The 17,763-nt window shown below is 45.8% G+C and overlaps 1 protein-coding gene across 8 annotated transcripts in view; it reads right to left on the minus strand.

The window, feature by feature from the left end:
• TJP1 (tight junction protein 1) overlaps positions 1-17,763 on the minus strand; it is a 354,643-nt gene that overhangs the window by 260,458 nt on the left and 76,422 nt on the right. For 7 of the 8 annotated variants that reach the window (XM_080980656.1, XM_080980659.1, XM_080980658.1 and 4 more), the window contains one exon: positions 5,716-5,848. In XM_080980656.1, coding sequence (XP_080836782.1) covers positions 5,716-5,848 — 133 coding nt within the window. Of the gene's footprint in view, positions 1-5,715; positions 5,849-14,779; positions 14,920-17,763 lie in introns of those variants that run through there. The other variant, XM_080980661.1, reaches the window with a different exon arrangement.

A 17,763-nucleotide genomic window follows, 5' to 3' on the forward strand; every position in this document is an offset into this window, starting at 1 on the left:
AACACTTTGAATTGTGCTCGGAAACGTGCTAGGAGCCAATGTAGGTCTTTCAGGACCGGTGTTATGTGGTCCTGGCAGCCACCCCCAGTCACCAGTCTAGCTGCCACATTCTGCATTAGTTGTAGTTTCTGGGTCTGTAGTTTCAAAGGTAGCCCCACGTAGAGCGCATTGCAGTAGTCCAAGCGGGAGATAACTAGAGCATGCACCACTCTGGCGAGACAGTCTGCGGGCAGGTAGGGTCGCAGCCTCTGTACCTAGACACAGAATTGATCTGCACTTCCATGGACAGCTGTGAGTCTAAAATGAGCCCAAGACTGCACACCTGGCATTTCAGGGGCAAGGTAACCTCATTCAGAACCTCATTCAGAACCCCACACCTGCCTGCCTCCTGTCCCCCAGAAACAGTACTTCTGTCTTGCTGGGATTCAACCTCAATCCATTGACCACCATCCAACCTCCAACTGCCTCCAGACACTTAAACAAGACATTCACTGGTTCCAATTGAAATGAAAGATAGATCTAGGCATCACCGGTTGATAACGGTGCGTCCGTGTTCGATCAACTTTGCTGAAGCCTCCCCAGGTTTTGGTCGTCCTCTCCCCAAAAAAAGCTCAACAACTGTTTGCACTTGAAAACAGTTTGCACTTGAAAACTGTTTGCACTTGAAAACAGACTTGAAAACAGACAGCAATGGAAAACCTTGGGGAAAAGTCTACATTTATCTGTAAGAACTTACAGACTTTGGCTGCTAAAGGAAAAATAACAGCTAAACTGTGTGTCTCCAAAGTGATAAAGGATCCAGAATGCTTTTATGTCATCTGGTGGGGTTTTATTTCCCACGTGTTGGACTTAGATGCTCAACATTCACCATCCATCCACACAAGCTTGGGAAATATTTCTTTCTCTTGTTATTTATTGTTTGCTTGCTTTGTATATGGAACACCCTGCTATTGCACATTTCAGTTGTACGTAATGGCTATTATGTGACAATAAAAATTTTTTAAAGGAGGTCAACCAAGATGGCCAAGAGCCTGGAAACCAAGACTTATGAGGAGTGGTTGAAGGAGCTGGGTATGTTTAGCCTGGGAAAGAGAGGAATGAGAGGAGATATGATAGCCACCTGCAAATATCTGTCACATGGAAGATGGAGCAAGCTTGTTTTCTCCCACTCTGGAGGGTAGGACTCGAATCAATGGCTTCAAGTTGCAAGAAAGGAGACCAAACATATGGAAAAACTTTCTGACAGGAAGAGCGGTTCGACAGTGGAACAGTCACCCTTGGGAGGTGATGGATGCTCCTTCATGGGAGGTTTTTAAGCAGAGGTTGGATGGCCATCTGCCATGGGTGCTTTAACTGAGATTCCTAGATTGCAGAGAGTTGGACTAGATGCCCCTTGGGTCCCTTACAGCTCTACAATTCTATGATCCTTCACCCAGTAAGCTTCCTGGCAGAGTGGGGATTTGAACGTGGGATCCTCCAGTCCACCAGACCACACTTGGTTGAGGACCCTAACACATGAGTAAGCACTGTATGAGGGTCAGAAATAATGGGCCATATTTACAGGTTTAGATTCTAAAGGTGAAGAGAGAGACACATTGAGGAGGAAATGAATGGTTAGGAAAAGGGAAGGAACTTCTCTTGGGTTGAGGCAGGGTGAGCAGAGGTGCCTTAAGAAGAGAGCTGGATGTCAGTGAGGAGATTTCACCCCTCCCATATCCAAGAATCTCCTGAGGAGTCTGCTGATTCTCCAGAGAGGAGGAGGTGTGTTCTGCTCTCTACTTATTCTGCTCCAGCACCAAATCAGTCAGTCAGTCAGTGTTGGAGAAAGAGAGAGAGACTGAGTGTTAGAGATCGTGTGTAGAGATAAGGTTGCTGCTAAGAGCAGCTGCAGACACTCAGTGCAGTGCAGCATTTATTTATGCTTAGACCTATTAAGCTCTGTATATAGTTTGTATAGTTGTAGTTACAGAATAAAGAAGATATTCTACAGAGCTGCTCTCCGAGTTGTTTATATACTCTGCTAGAGTCTGCTGTACTCTGCTGTGGGACGACTGTCTTCTTGTGGAAGTGAATCCGGTGCTCACAACTCTAAGCTGTGAGTCCACAGCACTTTGACCTGTTCCTGTGCAGAAGGTGGTCTCTGGAAGTGCTACCCAGCTCGCCTAGCCCAGTCGGGGCTGAAGTGGATGAGTCCAGTTGGTGGCACTGGCTCAAGGGCGATGCTGACAGTCAGGTGGAAGGATGCTCCACTGACAGGGAGCTGGAAAAGAGAGAGGTACCAGAAAATGATGACCACCCCTGGGGAACAGGACCACTAGCATGTGTGTGGCTGTTGAGAAGAAAGGTGGGAAAGGAGACAGTCTCTTTGCAGACTAGAAGGATTTCAAATACAGAAGCAGTCCTAGGGATGCTCTACATGTTAAGTTTTCTAGCCCTAGAGATTAACACCAAACGTCTGCTCCACCCCACAAAAAACTCCTAGAACAAAATCTCACATTCCTCAGGTAAAGGACACCAGGAGACATCAAGCAAACAAGGTGTTAACCACTATCAAGATAACAACACACAGCCTCAACCTAACTAGAATAGGCAGCAAAACAGGGTCACCATTGCCATTGCAAAACTCTTTCACAGCACAGAGCTTAATGACACAGCTCTGAAGCACAGTCACATTTTGGGAACAACCCAGGGATGAGGCCAATATATAAACTCACAGCAAAAAAGAAAGAAGTCCATGATGTCAAATACAATTGTTCAAGCTGATGGTTTGTGTTACATAAAGTTGCTGGCACACAGGTAGCACTTTTGATGTGCTGCACATCGCACTTCCTATCCCGCCCGACCTGCTTTCCACTCTCTGTTCACCCTTTGCTCTGACAGGCAAGCTCTGAGAGAGAAGGAGAACCACTGAGCTGGATACAATGGCGAAACTGGGCTTTCTGAGTCCTTTGTGCCAAAGAAGCGGGGGGGGGGGGCACACCATGTATCTTAGAGGAAAATTTCATGAGAACATTAACTCCAGAAAAATAGGGTTCTTAAAAATATTGCAATCTTTTGGTACAGCAAGGTGCTTCAAATATTTCATCAGAGGCAGATCACCACACAAGCAGCAAGGGTTTGTAGAGGCATGCATCACACACAAGCAGAGTTCGAAATGTGCCAGGTGTATTTTGCACCTGGTCATTGGCCACTTGCGACCGAGTGAAAATGCCCGTTTGCCAGGATGGTGCCTGACGTCTCCACCATCTGGAGGTGCCTGCCTGCGGATCCTTGGATCTTGCCTGTATTCACACACTAACAACACATCCTGTAGAATTCTGTCTGTCATATTTTATCTGCACAATCAGAATGAATTTCAGGAACCAAAAAGTCATATTGAAAATGTGTTTGGATGAAAAATGGCAACTAGGCATTCCATTTTGCCATCTGTAACCCTGGTTTAAGGAGCCATTTGGCGCCTTGCATATATATATCTGAGTTTCTAACATTGCACACAAGTACACAACAGGGAATCTGGAGTAGTAGTGAGCAAGGCATTTCTATTGATCTAACACAGTGCTCTGCTCCCAAATTTTAATGGAACTGCTTCAAAGTACCTCGGGTTACAGCCGCTTCAGGTTGTGCTTTTTCGGGTTGCGGACCACCGAAACCCGGAAGTACTGGAACAGGTTACTTCTGGGTTTCAGTGGTCGCACATGCGCAGAAGCGCTAAATTGCAAGCCATGCCTGCGCAGACGCGGGTTGCGAACACTGCGGGTTGCGAACGTGCATCCCGCATGGATCATGTTCGCAACCCGAGCATCCACTGTAGTCACTTTGCTTTAACCTATGGAAACACATTTTCACTCAGTTAGAAGCTGGTTAGGGTTAGGGTTCTCGCACCCAAAGCACAGCACTTCAAAATTCAGCAACATAAGCCAAGTTGAAAGTTGACATATAGTTTGGCCCTTACCTGCTCTTGTATCATCCTAGTTTGTTCTGTGGAATATACTAGACAAGATGAGGGATATCTGAGATTGGAACCCCCATCTGAGAGAAAATGAGTCAAATAGGGTCAGAAAGAGGTTTGGATCAAGACTGTTGAAATGGGTGAATTTTTTTTAATTTTTTTTTGTTTTAACCTGTTGCCCCTGTTTTCCCAGTGAAAATTGTGTTTCCCCCAAGCTGCTCTTTGCCTTCCGTAGGATTTTCCCACTCTCTGGGCCATTACCTAAACTTGTATCTGAATGATGTATTGCAGAGGTCTTTGGTCCCTGAGTCAGTTGCTGGGGTTAAACCTAGAGCATGAAGCGCCTCCGGGATCAGGCCCACGGCCCACGTGGTCCAGCAGCCTGTTCCCACAGTGTTCAGCCAGGGATGCCCCAAGCAGCACGCTCCCCTCCTGCTTTTTAGAAACATTACTGCCTGACAGTGGAGGTAGAAAGTGGCCATCCTGGCTAGTAGCCACTGCTAGGCTTCTCCTCCATGAATTTGTCCCATCCTTAGATAAAGCCATCACAGCCCCCAAAGGGAGCAAGTTCCAGAGTTCAGCTACATGCTGCGTCAAGAAGTCATTTCTTTTATCTGTCCTGCATCTTCCAACATTTACCTTTTTTGGATGTCTACGAGTTCAAGTATTAGGAGCAAAGAAGAAAAACCTCTCTCTATCCACTTTCTCTACCCCATACATAATATAATACATTTTATTTTATTCATTACATTTCTACACCACACTTCATCCAAGGATCACAGGTCACCTCTTACTTGCCTCTAAACTGAAAACTGAAAAGGAAGCTCCATTTTCACACCTAGAAAACTTCAGCAGAGAAAAATAACAAATATATATTTGCTGCTAACTTTGGCTATGTGATTTTAAGCATGTGCATTCCAAATCAAAACAAACTTTTCTGATGAAATTGATTGCAATGATAGCCAACAGGCATTATTAAAATATTTGTGACCAAACTGAGTATTTTTCTGCTGAGTACAATGTCTAGGCATGTCACTGTAACCTAAAGGGTTGTTAATTTTTGCTAATTAACAACCACAAAGTTTCAGGAAAAAGCCCGCTATCTCTTTCTTTCAATGCTTGTGAAGAGCATTGAAGCAAATGTTATTTCAGTTATAACGGTCACTGTGTTTCATAGGAACCAAAACATAATTTGCAAATTGTGTATCAGTAAGCAATTATACAGCATTGTCCAAAGATGTCAGAGAACACGAAGCAACTCCAGCTTACATGGGGAGCTCCGCCTGAGCAGGTGCTTTTTTGCCTCAGTGGAGCAAGAAGCAACATCCTGCATGCAGCTATGGCAAAGAAGGAGCCAATAGTGCTTCTGGATTTCATCACTTCAGATCGCTGCAAGGAGGTACCCAATGAGTGAATGCTTTTATATGTAAATGTATGTATCCCAGTCATATATTTTTCTCCCACAGAGCAGCAATCAGTCATGTGGCTCCCCCTTCCTGAAGTCTAGAGTGGTACAGTCCAGAAACAGTTTCAGCTTCTCATCTGCTGTTTGCATGAACCTAGAGAGGTCTGCTCTGGAAGGCTGGGACTTTTCACAGGCACATTCACCAAGCGTAATGCACAACCAGCCACTGATTTAACCATATGGATAGATATATGCTGTGAATGAATGAAAAGGAGGTGAAAACCTTTTTCATATTGTCTGATTAAGGGGAGATTCTCAGGAACATCAAGCAAAAGCAAGGTAGGACAAATCATGTACTTACATTGAACTCACAGAAATCAAGGCTATCAAGGCTTTTGCTTCTATGTATTCTCCCTTTTATTCTTCTTAGAGAAGGCTTTCCTTGGCTTATACTACAATTAGAGCCAGTGGGATTTTCAGAGGATGGCGTTACCCTGTTGGAGAGAAATGACAGCATTTTTAAAAGGAAGAAACCCTGTTCTGAACACCACACAGGCCTAAGTCCTTTGTCCTCATACCCTGTACTAACCAAGCCTAGGTACATTTTCTGAACTTGTTTTCTGCTGCTGCTAAGCAGAACCTTTTTCTGTCCAATGACCACCCTTTGTCATGGGCAGCCTTCCAGGGTCTGCAGAACAGAGGTGACCACTGCCAGAGGCCAAAGTAGGTGTGGTCAGAAGCAAAAGCAGGCAGAGCAGTGAGTTGGACTTCCATCTTTGGGCAGTGGGCTCTATTTCAGCCAGGCAAAACCAGGGTGTTCCTATGTCTAGTCCTGTTACATGGGATCAATTCCAATCTGTTACCTCTGAGGATGTGGACAGGCTGCTTGGACAAGTGAAACCGACCACCTGTCTCCTTGATCCTTGCCCATCCTGGCTGATAAAAGCAAGCCGGGAAGGGCTGGGCGATGGGCTCTGCGGGGTAGTGAATACTTCCCTCTGTGAGGGAGCCTTCCCAGACCCGCTGAAAGAGGCGGTCATTAAACCGCTTCTTAAAAAAACATCTTTAGACCCAGCCAATTTGGCCAACTATCGCCCAGTCTCAAATTTACCATTCTTGGGCAAGGTGATTGAGCTAGTGGTTGCTGAACAACTCCAAGCACGCCTGGAGGGTGCGGACCATTTGGATCCCTTCCAGTTGGGATTCAGGCCTCACCATGGGACTGAAACTGCCTTGGTCGCGCTGGTTGATGATCTCCGGCGCGCTAGGGACAAAGGTGAGAGCGGTTTCCTAGTTCTGCTGGATCTCTCAGCGGCCTTTGACACCATCGGCCATAACATCCTTCTGGACCGTCTAGAGGGGCTGGGAGCTGGGGGCACTGTTATACGGTGGTTCTGCTCCTTCCTCCTGGGCCGTGTCTAGAATTGGTGGTGGGGGATGAGTGTTCAGACCCCTGGGCTCTCACTTGTGGGGTGCCTCAGGGTTCCGTCCTCACCCCCATGCTTTTTAATATCTATATGAAGCCGCTGGGAGAGGTCATCAGGGGGTTTGGGCAGGGTGTTCATCAGTATGCAGATGACACCCAGCTCTACCTCTCCTTTAAATCAGAACCAGTGAAGGCGGTGAAGGTCCTGTGTGAGTGCTTGGAGGCTGTTGGAGGATGGATTGCTGCTAACAGATTGAGGTTGAATCCTGACAAGACAGAAGTACTGTTTTTGGGGGACAGGGGACGGGCGGGTGTGGGGGATTCCCTGGTCCTGAATGGGGTAACTGTGCCCCTGAAGGACCAGGTGCGCAGCCTGGGAGTCATTTTGGACTCACAGCTGTCCATGGAGGCACAGGTTAATTCTGTGTCCAGGGCAGCTGTCTACCAGCTCCACCTGGTACGCAGGCTAAGACCCTACCTGCCTGCGGACTGTCTTGCCAAAGTGGTGCATGCTCTAGTTATCTCCCGCTTGGACTACTGCAATGCACTCTACGTGGGGCTACCTTTGAAGGTGACCCGGAAACTGCAATTAATCCAGAATGCGGCAGCTAGACTGGTGACTGGGAGTGGCCACCGGGACCACATAACACCGGTTCTGAGAGATCTGCATTGGCTCCCAGTACGTTTCTGAGCACAATTCAAAGTGTTGGTGCTGACCTTTAAAGCCCTAAATGGCCTCGGTCCTGCATACCTGAAGGAGCGTCTCCACCCCCATCATTCTGCCCAGACACTGAGATCCAGCGCCGAGGGCCTTCTGGCAGTTCCCTCATTGCGAGAAGTAAGGTTACAGGGAACCAGGCAGAGGGCCTTCTCGGTGGTGGTGCCCTCCCTGTGGAACACCCTCCCACCAGATGTCAAAGTAATAAACAACTATTTTACTTTTAAAAGACAACTGAAGGCGGCCCTCTTTAGGGACGTTTTTAATGTCTGATGCTGTACTGTTTTTAACATTCAGTTGGAAGCCGCCCTGAGTGGCTGGGGAAACCCAGCCAGATGGGCGGGGTATAAATAATAAATAATAAATAATAATTATTATTATTATTATTATTATTATTATTATACACACAAACACAGGCACCTTTCTCCATCCTTCATCCAGACAAGCAGCAGATGCTATCACAGCTCAAGGACACATTTCAGCTCTGCAAAAGGAGTCAAGGAGGGTGCGCAGCAGGCCAGTGAGAGTATGGCCTGAGGGCGGTTCGGAGGGCCAGAGGGAGAGGCCTTGGGGCTGCATTCCACCTTCAGGTCAGAGGTTCCCCAATCCAGTTCCCAAGGGCACAGCCCAGACTGATGGGTCCAAAATACAAGTGGGATTTTGACTGAATGTCAGGAGGAACCCAGAGAGGATGAACTATTTGACTGTGGAGCAGGATGCTTCAGAAGATGGTGCACTTCTTCATCAGAGGTTTTAAGCAGAGCCTAGACTGCCACCTACGAGGGGTGCTGGAGCAGCTGATTTGGCCTATCACAAAAATAAAAGCATACTCTTTCCATTGTTCCAGTTTCCGTCCCCGTCCTCTGTTTTCCCCATGTCAAATCATGGAGTATAATTGTCCTGTCCTCTTATACTTTATAAAGTACTCTGCACATTGATGGTACTATATAACAAACGACAAGTTACCACAGGAATGAATAAATAAGCAAGGAAGGAAGTGCACCATTTTGACTATCCCTGAAACCCGTCCAAGGAGCACCTGGGCCTCGGAAGACTGCCAGGGCTCCAGAAGGCAGGACCAAGACTAATGCAATGAAGCAGATTTTGGCTAAACATTAGGAGGAACTTCCACAGTGCCTGGGGAAGTGGAGGGCTTTCCTTTGCTGGAGGTGGCCTAAATAGAACCATCTATCACAAATGCTGTCATTTCCAGATACCTGCACAGAGCAGGAGGCTGGACAGTATGACCTCCAAGGTTCCTTCCAACTCTGCCAATTCTGTGATTCTGTAATGGCAGGTTGATATGAGAGCAAGCATTCATTCAGGGACCACTGTTTGTAGGGCTTCAAAGGTAAGCACTGTCACCCATTTTATCAGCATGCAAAAGACTCTAAAGTACAGACCACTCTTTTATGTGCAAAGCAAACCTGGGGATCCTCCCAGCTTCAAGAACCGGAACCCTTTGGTAACAAGACAAGGACTTTAATCTGTTTTTAAATAGCAACGTGGATAAGGTTTACCTATGCTTCAGCATCAGTAACAGCCACAGGAATAATGCTTAACCTTTCTATAGCATGCTGCAAGTACTTCGTGTGCATTATCGTACAACAACCCTGTAAAGCTGGCTTAGCTGGACTATCCCTGCCATAATTATGCTGCAACTCAAACACAGAGCTTATGCTTTCATGCAGAAGGTCCCAGATTCAATCCCCAAACTCTCCAGCTAAAACAATCAGAGGGTGACTCCACCATGGGAGCAGGGTCAGGGCAGAGGAGTGCTAGAGTCCTGTGTAGTCAAGTTGTGTGGGATCAGTTCCAATCTGTTACCTCTGAGGATGTGGACAGGCTGCTTGGACGAGTGAAACCAACCACCTGTCTCCTTGATCCTTGGGGCACTGTCATACAGTGGTTCCGCTCCTTCCTCCTGGGCCGTGTCTAGAATTGGTGGTGGGGGATGAGTGTTCAGACCCCTGGGCTCTCACTTGTGGGGTGCCTCAGGGTTCCGTCCTCTCCCACATGCTTTTTAACATCTACACGAAGCCACTGGGAGAGATCATCAGGGGGTTTGGGCTGGGTGTTCATCAGTATGAGGATGATACTCAGCTCTACCTCTCTTTTAAATCAGAACCAGTGAAGGCAGTGAAGGTCCTGTGTGTCTGGAGACGGCTGGAGGATGGCTGGTGGCTAACAGATGGAGGTTGAATCATGACAAGACAGAAATACTGTTTTTGAGGGAGGGGGTGGGCAGGTGTGGGGGACTCCCTGGTCCTGAATGGGACAACTGTGCCCCTGAAGGACCAAGTGTGCAGCCTGGTAGTCATTTTGGACTCACAGTTGTCCATGGAGGCACAGGTCAATTCTGTGTCCAGGGCAGCTGTCTACCAGCTCCATCTGGTACACTGGCTGAGACCCTACCTGCCTGTGCACTGTCTCGCCAGAGTGGTGCATGCTCTAGTTATCTCCCGCTTGGACTACTGCAATGCGCTCTATGTGGGGCTACCTTTGAAGGTGACCCTGAAACTACAACTAATCCAGAATGCAGCAGCTAGACTGGTGACTCGGAGCGGCCGCTTAGACCACATAACACTGGTCCTGAAAGACCTACATTGGCTCCCAGTACGTTTCCGAGCACAATTCAAAGTGTTGGTGCTGACCTTGAAAGCCCTAAACGGCCTCAGCCCAGTATACCTGAAGGAGCGTCTCCACCCCCAGCATTCAGCCCGGACACTGAGGTCCAGCTCCGAGGGCCTTCTGGCAGTTTCCTCACTGCGAGAAGTGAAGCTACAGGGAACCAGGCAGAGGGCCTTCTCAGTAGTGGCGCCCGTCCTGTGGAATGCCCTCCTGTCAGATGTCAAGGAAATAAACAACTACCTGACTTTTAGAATACATCTGAAGGCAGCCCTTCCCTGTTTAGGGAAGTTTTTAATGTTTGATGTTTTATCACATTTTTAATATTCTGTTGGGTACCACCCAGAGTGGCTGGGGAGGCCCAGCCAAACGGGTGGCGTATAAATGAAGAAGAAGAAGAAGAAGAAGAAGAAGAAGAAGAAGAAGAAGAAGAAGAAGAATAGCTGGTGAGGCCAAAGCCCTTTCTGTGACTGATTCCACAGAGACCGACTGCCAGAGACAGCAGACAAGAGATTAGAGAGGATGACTTAATATAAGGCAATTTCATAAGTTTCAATGAAGGCTTTTGACTCTCAAAGAGAATCATGGAGGACAGGGTTATGAATGGCTAGCAGCCATGACAGCTGCATGCTACTCCTAAATACCAGTTGCTGGGAATCAGTAGTGGGGAGATGACTCGGGTCCAGTTTGTAGGCTTCCTGCGTGTATCTGGTTAGCTACTGTGAGAGCAGGATGCTGGCCTAGACAAGCCTTTGGTCGGATCCAGCACGGCTCTTCTTGCATCCTGATTTTTGCCTGCGTGGCTTCACCAAACCTACATGAGGTTCCATTCAGCACTGAATGGAGCATTTTGCATGGGCATTCATCAACAAACATGTATCGTAGAAACCAAGATTTACTGCCTCTTTGAGCCAAACAATTTTAATGCCATCTTGAGAGGAATTAATTCAGTGTTTTATTTTTATTTTTTTAGAAAAATCTTAACCTCTTCTTGCCTTCATTGGAGGAAATTTATAAATGAGCAAATTATTCCATTTTTAGATTTGTGTCAACCTTCTGATTGCAGTGAGATTGCTGCAGCAAGATAGCAAAAGCCACATTAATAATTATGTTGTGTAGGCAAAAACAAATAAACAAAACTTCATTTTTAATCAATTTTTAGACCTGATTTCTAAGCACTTGTTTCATACACAAGTGGGAGGAGGGGACAGAGCTGTATTCATGTACTTATTTTGCTATATTTATATTCTGCCTTCCTTCCATTATAGAACTCAAGGTGGCCCACTTGGGGTTCCCTGACTCAAACCAGACCCAGACCTGCACAGCTTCAGCAAGGTGGTGGCCTCCTCCTATATACCCTGGAATCTCTTTCTAGTTCCACATGGTCTGAAACCTCATGAGAACTCAAAGTTCCCTCTTCATGTATAAACAGCATATCGGTGCAACCTCATGGCCAGGCTGCCTACGAACCTTTGGCAAGAGAAAAGGAAATGACTGAGATACCTTCTGACCTCTTTTACACTTGCCTCTACTCTAACTATTATTAGCCACTGCTGGAGACACTCCATGTGTCTTCTACTGGTCTGACCTGTATATGAAAGTTACCTTCCTAATGCCATCATTTGCATTACAAGGCCATATTAATGGGGGAAAGGGGGTGGGGGATGAGCCAAAGGGGAAGCTATTCTCCAAGTGCCCAAAATGTTTTATTGTTGCTCTACCGGAAACAAGAAATGCCTTCCTAAGGGGTAATCCTTGCAACAATGTACTGCTGTAACTCTCTCCTTTGCCAAATGCATATTAATAGGCATTCAATGTTCTGCTGCTGCCAAGCAACATTTTGCTGAGCACTGAGGTTAAGGGCAAGTTGGGTAAAAACCCTTTAAACAAACAAGCAAGCAAACCTTCTGACCCTACATTTAGTTCAAGAGCTAAAAGATGACTCACAAGCCTTTTTGTGCTCTACTAGGACATCTAAGGCCATGTCAGGTCATTCCATGTTCAGCCAGAGTCACCTAGAGGTCTCCAGATGCCATCTTGCACGAGAACTGGACCATAAGAACATAAAGCGAGTTCCATTAGATCTGATACCCTTTCCCACAGTGGCCACCAGATGCCTCGGGGAAGACCACAAGCAGGACACAAGGGTAGTTCTCTCCCACTGCCCTCTAGCAACTGGTAGTCAGAAACACTTTGCCTCTGGATCCTGGAAGAATTTGTCTCACCTGTTAAAAACATTTAAGCCAGCGGTCTTCCCTACATCTTGCAACTATGAATTTCATAGGTTAATTGTATACTAGTGCCAGATGCTATGCTTTACGAACCAACTTAGGATCATAAGAAGAGCCAGCTAGATCAGCATCAGTGGCCAACAAGATGTCTGTGGCATCTAAAATCAGGACCTCTCCTTTGGCTTCCAGCAACTGGTGTTCAGAAGCATTACTGCCTCTGACCGTGGAGGCAAAGCCGAGCCATCATGGCTAGTAGCCTTATCCTCCAACTCATGGTTTTAGAAAAGCCATAAAAAAACCTCTTCTTCATTAACATGAAGAATTACAAGCTATTGTACACAATGTAAAGCTGCCACCCTCCTTATTTAAGTGAAACACTCAATACTTTCCCAAGCCTTCTTACAAATCAACTATTGACAAACCGGTTAACCTAACAGCAAAATGATAATGTAAGATACAACATTAGACAAATCAGATGTTCAAAAGCAAACAAACAATCTTTGACATTGACGATTTGCGATGAACATCTCAAAAATACCTGTTTTCAGAACAGGCAATTAACAGATCCTGCAATGAGGAGGAAATGAGAGCAATCACATCTCACAATAACTTTGCTCATAAAGGTATGGAAAAGAAGAAGCCGTTTTCTATTGGATTCACACTATACTAAGCAAAGTTGTTAATATACACTTTTAAATTGCACTGTACAATTAAGCTGCTTCTGCTGTTTGGGAAGTTGCTTCTCTCTGGAGATCTGATCCGAGACAGTGGATTTGGCTACAGGAGCAGAATTGAAATTTCAAATACCTGGAAAGCTGCCGAACATCTTGCTCCCAGAGTTTCAGCTCATGTGCCCTCTCCCTCTGTCAACTGTGCCATCACAGGTCTCCTCAGGATCCACCTTGCCCAAAGGGGAGGACAAATTAACTTTCAAAAAGCTTTCCTCCCCCCCTTGTAGTTTTGCCTTTGTTGCTTTATCACAGCCAAACCCTAACATGGTGGGTTTGGTGCTTGCAGCAAGAGTACTTCTATCATTTCTCAGACACAGCTACTGAGAGTTTGTTACTCAGCTCTGAGCTCGGTGCTTTCGCTTTACTTCATCTCCCTGATTGTCTCCCCACTGCCGCCATCCAGCATGCTCTCCCAAATAACATCACATCAAATGCCAGGTCTTTTTAATGCTAAAGCTAAAGTGATGAGGTCAGTAGGACTCAGCTGAACAGGATCAGTGCATCTCACCAACATGCACAAGGAGGAGGAGAAGCTGATCCCTTTCCAGCTGATTGACCAAAGAACCGTTTCCGTATTTATATTCATTCATTTTAATTACTATGGAGAGAACATTGTGATGTTCATTAAAATAATGACTAACAACACAGGTTAGAGAGAAGTGGTGGGTCTGCAAACATTTCCAGTGTAGACTATGATGATATACTGACTCAGGGGTCAGTAGCAAAATAATCTTTCTGCAAATACAACAGGTACTGAAATCTATCAGGGCACAAGCTTTCGTGGACTAGAGTCATCAGATGCATAAAGTTTTATCCTTATTTTTCTGGGGTGCTCTCTTTCAGTGGCTGCTTTTTCACTATGCCAGAGTTGGGCCCTCCAGATCCTGCTGCACTTCAGTTCACATCAGCAAGACACATGCATCCATCAGGGAACGACAGAGCTAAATCAGAGACGAACCAGGTGCCTGGAATGGGACTTTGCCCTGGTCTGCTTGTCAGCAAACATCACTTTTTCAACTTCTCATATTCCCAAAGTGGACAATAGCACAGGCAATACTATTCATTCATGGGTTTTTGCCAAAAGAGGTTTACAATCCTCTTGGCATAAGTGTGAAAGACCTAAAGAGAGAGAGCATTTAGATTCTATGCATGAATCTTCTCTTAGCTAACAGCAGTTTTAACATATTCAATAGGAGTTAAGCTCCACAAAATCAAAGGGATAAGCAGGCACTTTCCAAACTGTTCAGTAACAGAAGTAACGCTCCATCCTGTCCTCCTCTTTCTACATGTCAGGGATGGGGAGCGCCTGTGTCTCTACAGATGTTGCTGGACTCTCCCATCATCTCCAGCCAATATGGCCAATGGTCAAGCAGGATGAGAGTCCAGCAACACCTGTAGGACTCCCCAGGTCCCACATTCCTCTCTTATCTGCTTCTCCATTTTCTTTTTAAAAACCTTTAAAACAAAGCAATCCAAATTAGAATCCAGGCCTGCAAAACTTGAGTCCTGTGCCCATCCTAACCCTTCCTGCTGCCCCTCCCCCTTTCAAGCTCTTCTTCAGCACGCAGCGCTGTCTTTCTGACCTCATTTCCCAAGAGTTCCTGCCCGCAGCCTGTACTAGGAAGCTGCCTTATGCCATGTCAGACTCCGCTAATGAAGCTGTCGCATAGCAAATCAGACCAAGAATACACCTAGTCCAATTTTGTCTGCTCTGATCAGTTGTAGCTCTCCAGGTCTCAGCAGACAAAGAAGGGCGCTTCCAATCCATCTGCTGCTGGAACCTTCTCACTGAAGATGCCATTTTCATTTTGTGACATGTCTTTTTAGAATGTAAGTCTGAATGTAAGTCTATAAAACAGTAAAAACTACAACATTTATTAAAAACAAAACAGCAATGCACAATTAAACACCATGTAAGGAATGGAAAGGCCCAGACTGTAAAACTTAAGTTATTTAAAAAGCCTGGATAAATAGAAATATCTTCACCGAACACTGAAAACACAGTGCCAGGAAAATCTGTCTGGGAAGGCTGTTCCATAATCAGGGAGCCACTACCCAAAAGGCCTTGTCCCTAGCTCACTTCATCTGGCGGTGTGAGCAGGAGAGACCTCAGTGACTGTTAGCCATGCTGGAAGCTCTGTCTTCAGAGGCAGAGAATGCAAGCTGCTTGCCAGGATGTCTGCAAGCAGGGCTTGAAGGTTACTTCTGCTGTTTGACCCCAGGAGATGGTATTCAGAAGTACTCATGTGTATATGTGCTTTGTAACCTGGAATGTAACCTGCTGCACAAAAAAAGTCACCTTCTTTGCTCCACCTACTTTTGCCACTGACTTTGTCCACGCTGAAAAGCAGCACCAGGAACGTTGCCCATGACATAATGTGGTCCTGGGCTGAAGCAAGTTCCCCTCCCTGAGCTGATCCTTCCTTCCCTGCTTCAGAAGCCAGATAGCCACCTATATGGGATCTTGTAGAAATTAATTTCCTGCATTGACAAGTGGCTGAATTGAATGACCTTTGAAGTCCCCTTCCAACTCTGTTATTCTCCGACTCTACTTTTAACTGAGTGAGATGTAAGATGTGCAGACCTGGTTTATATTATATTTTATGCCACATCACAACACATTTCAAACATGTGGAATGTGTTTCCATATATGTAGTCCTTGTGCTGGTAACCTTGAGGCTGGGTTACTGCAGTGCACTCTCTGTGGGGCTGCCCCTGGGCCTAGTTTGAAGCTCCAGCTGGTGCAGAAGGAGGTAGCCAGACTGCTGAAGGAGGCATCCGGCCAACTAAGTGTGACTCCCTATCTGCTACTGAGCCAGGTTCAAGGTTCCTGTTTGTTACAAAGCCCTGAACCACTCAGATCCTGGGGACCTCAGGGGTCACCTGAACCCTTCTATCTCAGCTCAGTCACGGAGATCATCTGCAGGAGTCTTGTTGGTCATTCCCCGAGTTGGTGAGGCTCATTTGGCTACAACAAGAACCCAAGCCTTCAGTGTCATCAGCCCAGTCCTGTGGAACACCCTGCCACTAGAGATGGAGCAAGGGTCTTTTAAACTTTTAAGCCCACTGCGGGTTTTTCAATTCTTTCAGGTTTATACAGGCAATTAGGAAAACCCATTTCCATAACAATTACCTCATTTCTGATTTTAACATTTTGATATGGTTATTTTGTATGATTTTACATATAATTTTTGTAAACCGCTCTGGTACCTTTTTATGAATAGTGGTGTAAAAGAAAGGAAGAAGTAGAGGTAGTTGGTGGCTGGCAAAGAGAAGTGGAAACAGAATGAAAAAGGGCATGAGAGGGGGAGGAAGGTGCCCTACTCAATCGTGGCTTCAGTCCCAAACACTTTGTGCTCAAGCCCTGCCCACCTGCAGCATATGGACCCCAGGAAATTAATCCGAGGGAATGTGGCCCTTGACAGAAAAAAGACTGCCACCCCTGCCAAAAACAGTTGTACATTCTCCCTTGACACATATTATGAACTGCCCCACACAAAATTTGAGAAACCACAAGCATATGTGGACCAACATGGACCAACTCATCCTTCATAGAAATAGCATATGAGAATCATGAATGCCAAGAATTAATAGTTGGTAGTCAGTCAACTTGTTAAATATCAGAATTGCATCCACAAACAGCACTCCAGGACAAATTAATTCCCATTTTCTCTCACACATAGCCTATACATTGGCAGAAGTTATTCTGTATCACTTTGTCTACACATATTAATTTTATCTATTTACAGGATTCTTATTTATTTTTTAAAAAACCTTCCTTCTTCAGCAGAAAACACTCAAAGCAGCTTCCTATTCATGTATATTCCTATATACATAAAAATGCAAGGCTGTCGTCATGCACCCCCGATGGGAGGATTTGTAGTGCCTCATCAGAATCCTGGTTTTGCATGAAGTCAGGGTGGGGAACAAACAAGAAGGCAGGTTGCACCACAGCAGCAACCATGGCATAGGCACTAGGGGGAAAAGACACTGAGGACAAAAGTCATGAGAGAGGTCTGAATGGACTGGGAAAGGAGGGCTGTTGTCTTTTTAAAAAGGTGTTTTAACCAGGAAAGAGAAATGGCAGAGATGGGAACAAAATAGAAACTAACACCAAAAGCTAACACAACAGAACCCCTCCCAATTCCTTTTTTGCTGTATTGAAACCTTGTTCTAAGCCACCTCTTTTTCTCAGTGTCTCCCACCTTGGCTTGCTCTCGTCAAACCTCTGCTATTGTTTAAAACCACCGGTTCCCTCATTGGCACTCCTTTCTTGCTATCCTGAAACTTCTCCCTCATCCATTTCTCAGCTGCCTCATACGAGAGAGAAGAAAGATACAGAGCCCTCAAATATTCCATAGACTCACATGATGTCTTGCATTGGGGTAATATGTCTTGTCTTCAACATGTAGTTTCAGATTCAATGTAGTAATTTAGAATGGGTATTTTATTAACAAGAGAGCACCCACACCTACACCCACACACAACATTCATCAACTGGACTGAACCATCTCTGACTGAACAAGCTAAGTGACAGGCTTGCTCTTAAAATAGCACAGAGAGACAAGCCCCCAAAACTTGGGACCGGTGACTGAAGACCCAATATCTCAGGACAGCGAGTTCTACATCCTGGGCATTGCTACAAAGAAGGTCTTGTCCCTTGTTTCCACCAGCA

Source organism: Podarcis pityusensis (assembly GCF_964106645.2).
Source record: "Podarcis pityusensis genome assembly, chromosome: 14".
In the NCBI taxonomy this organism is placed as follows: Eukaryota; Metazoa; Chordata; class Lepidosauria; order Squamata; family Lacertidae; genus Podarcis; species Podarcis pityusensis.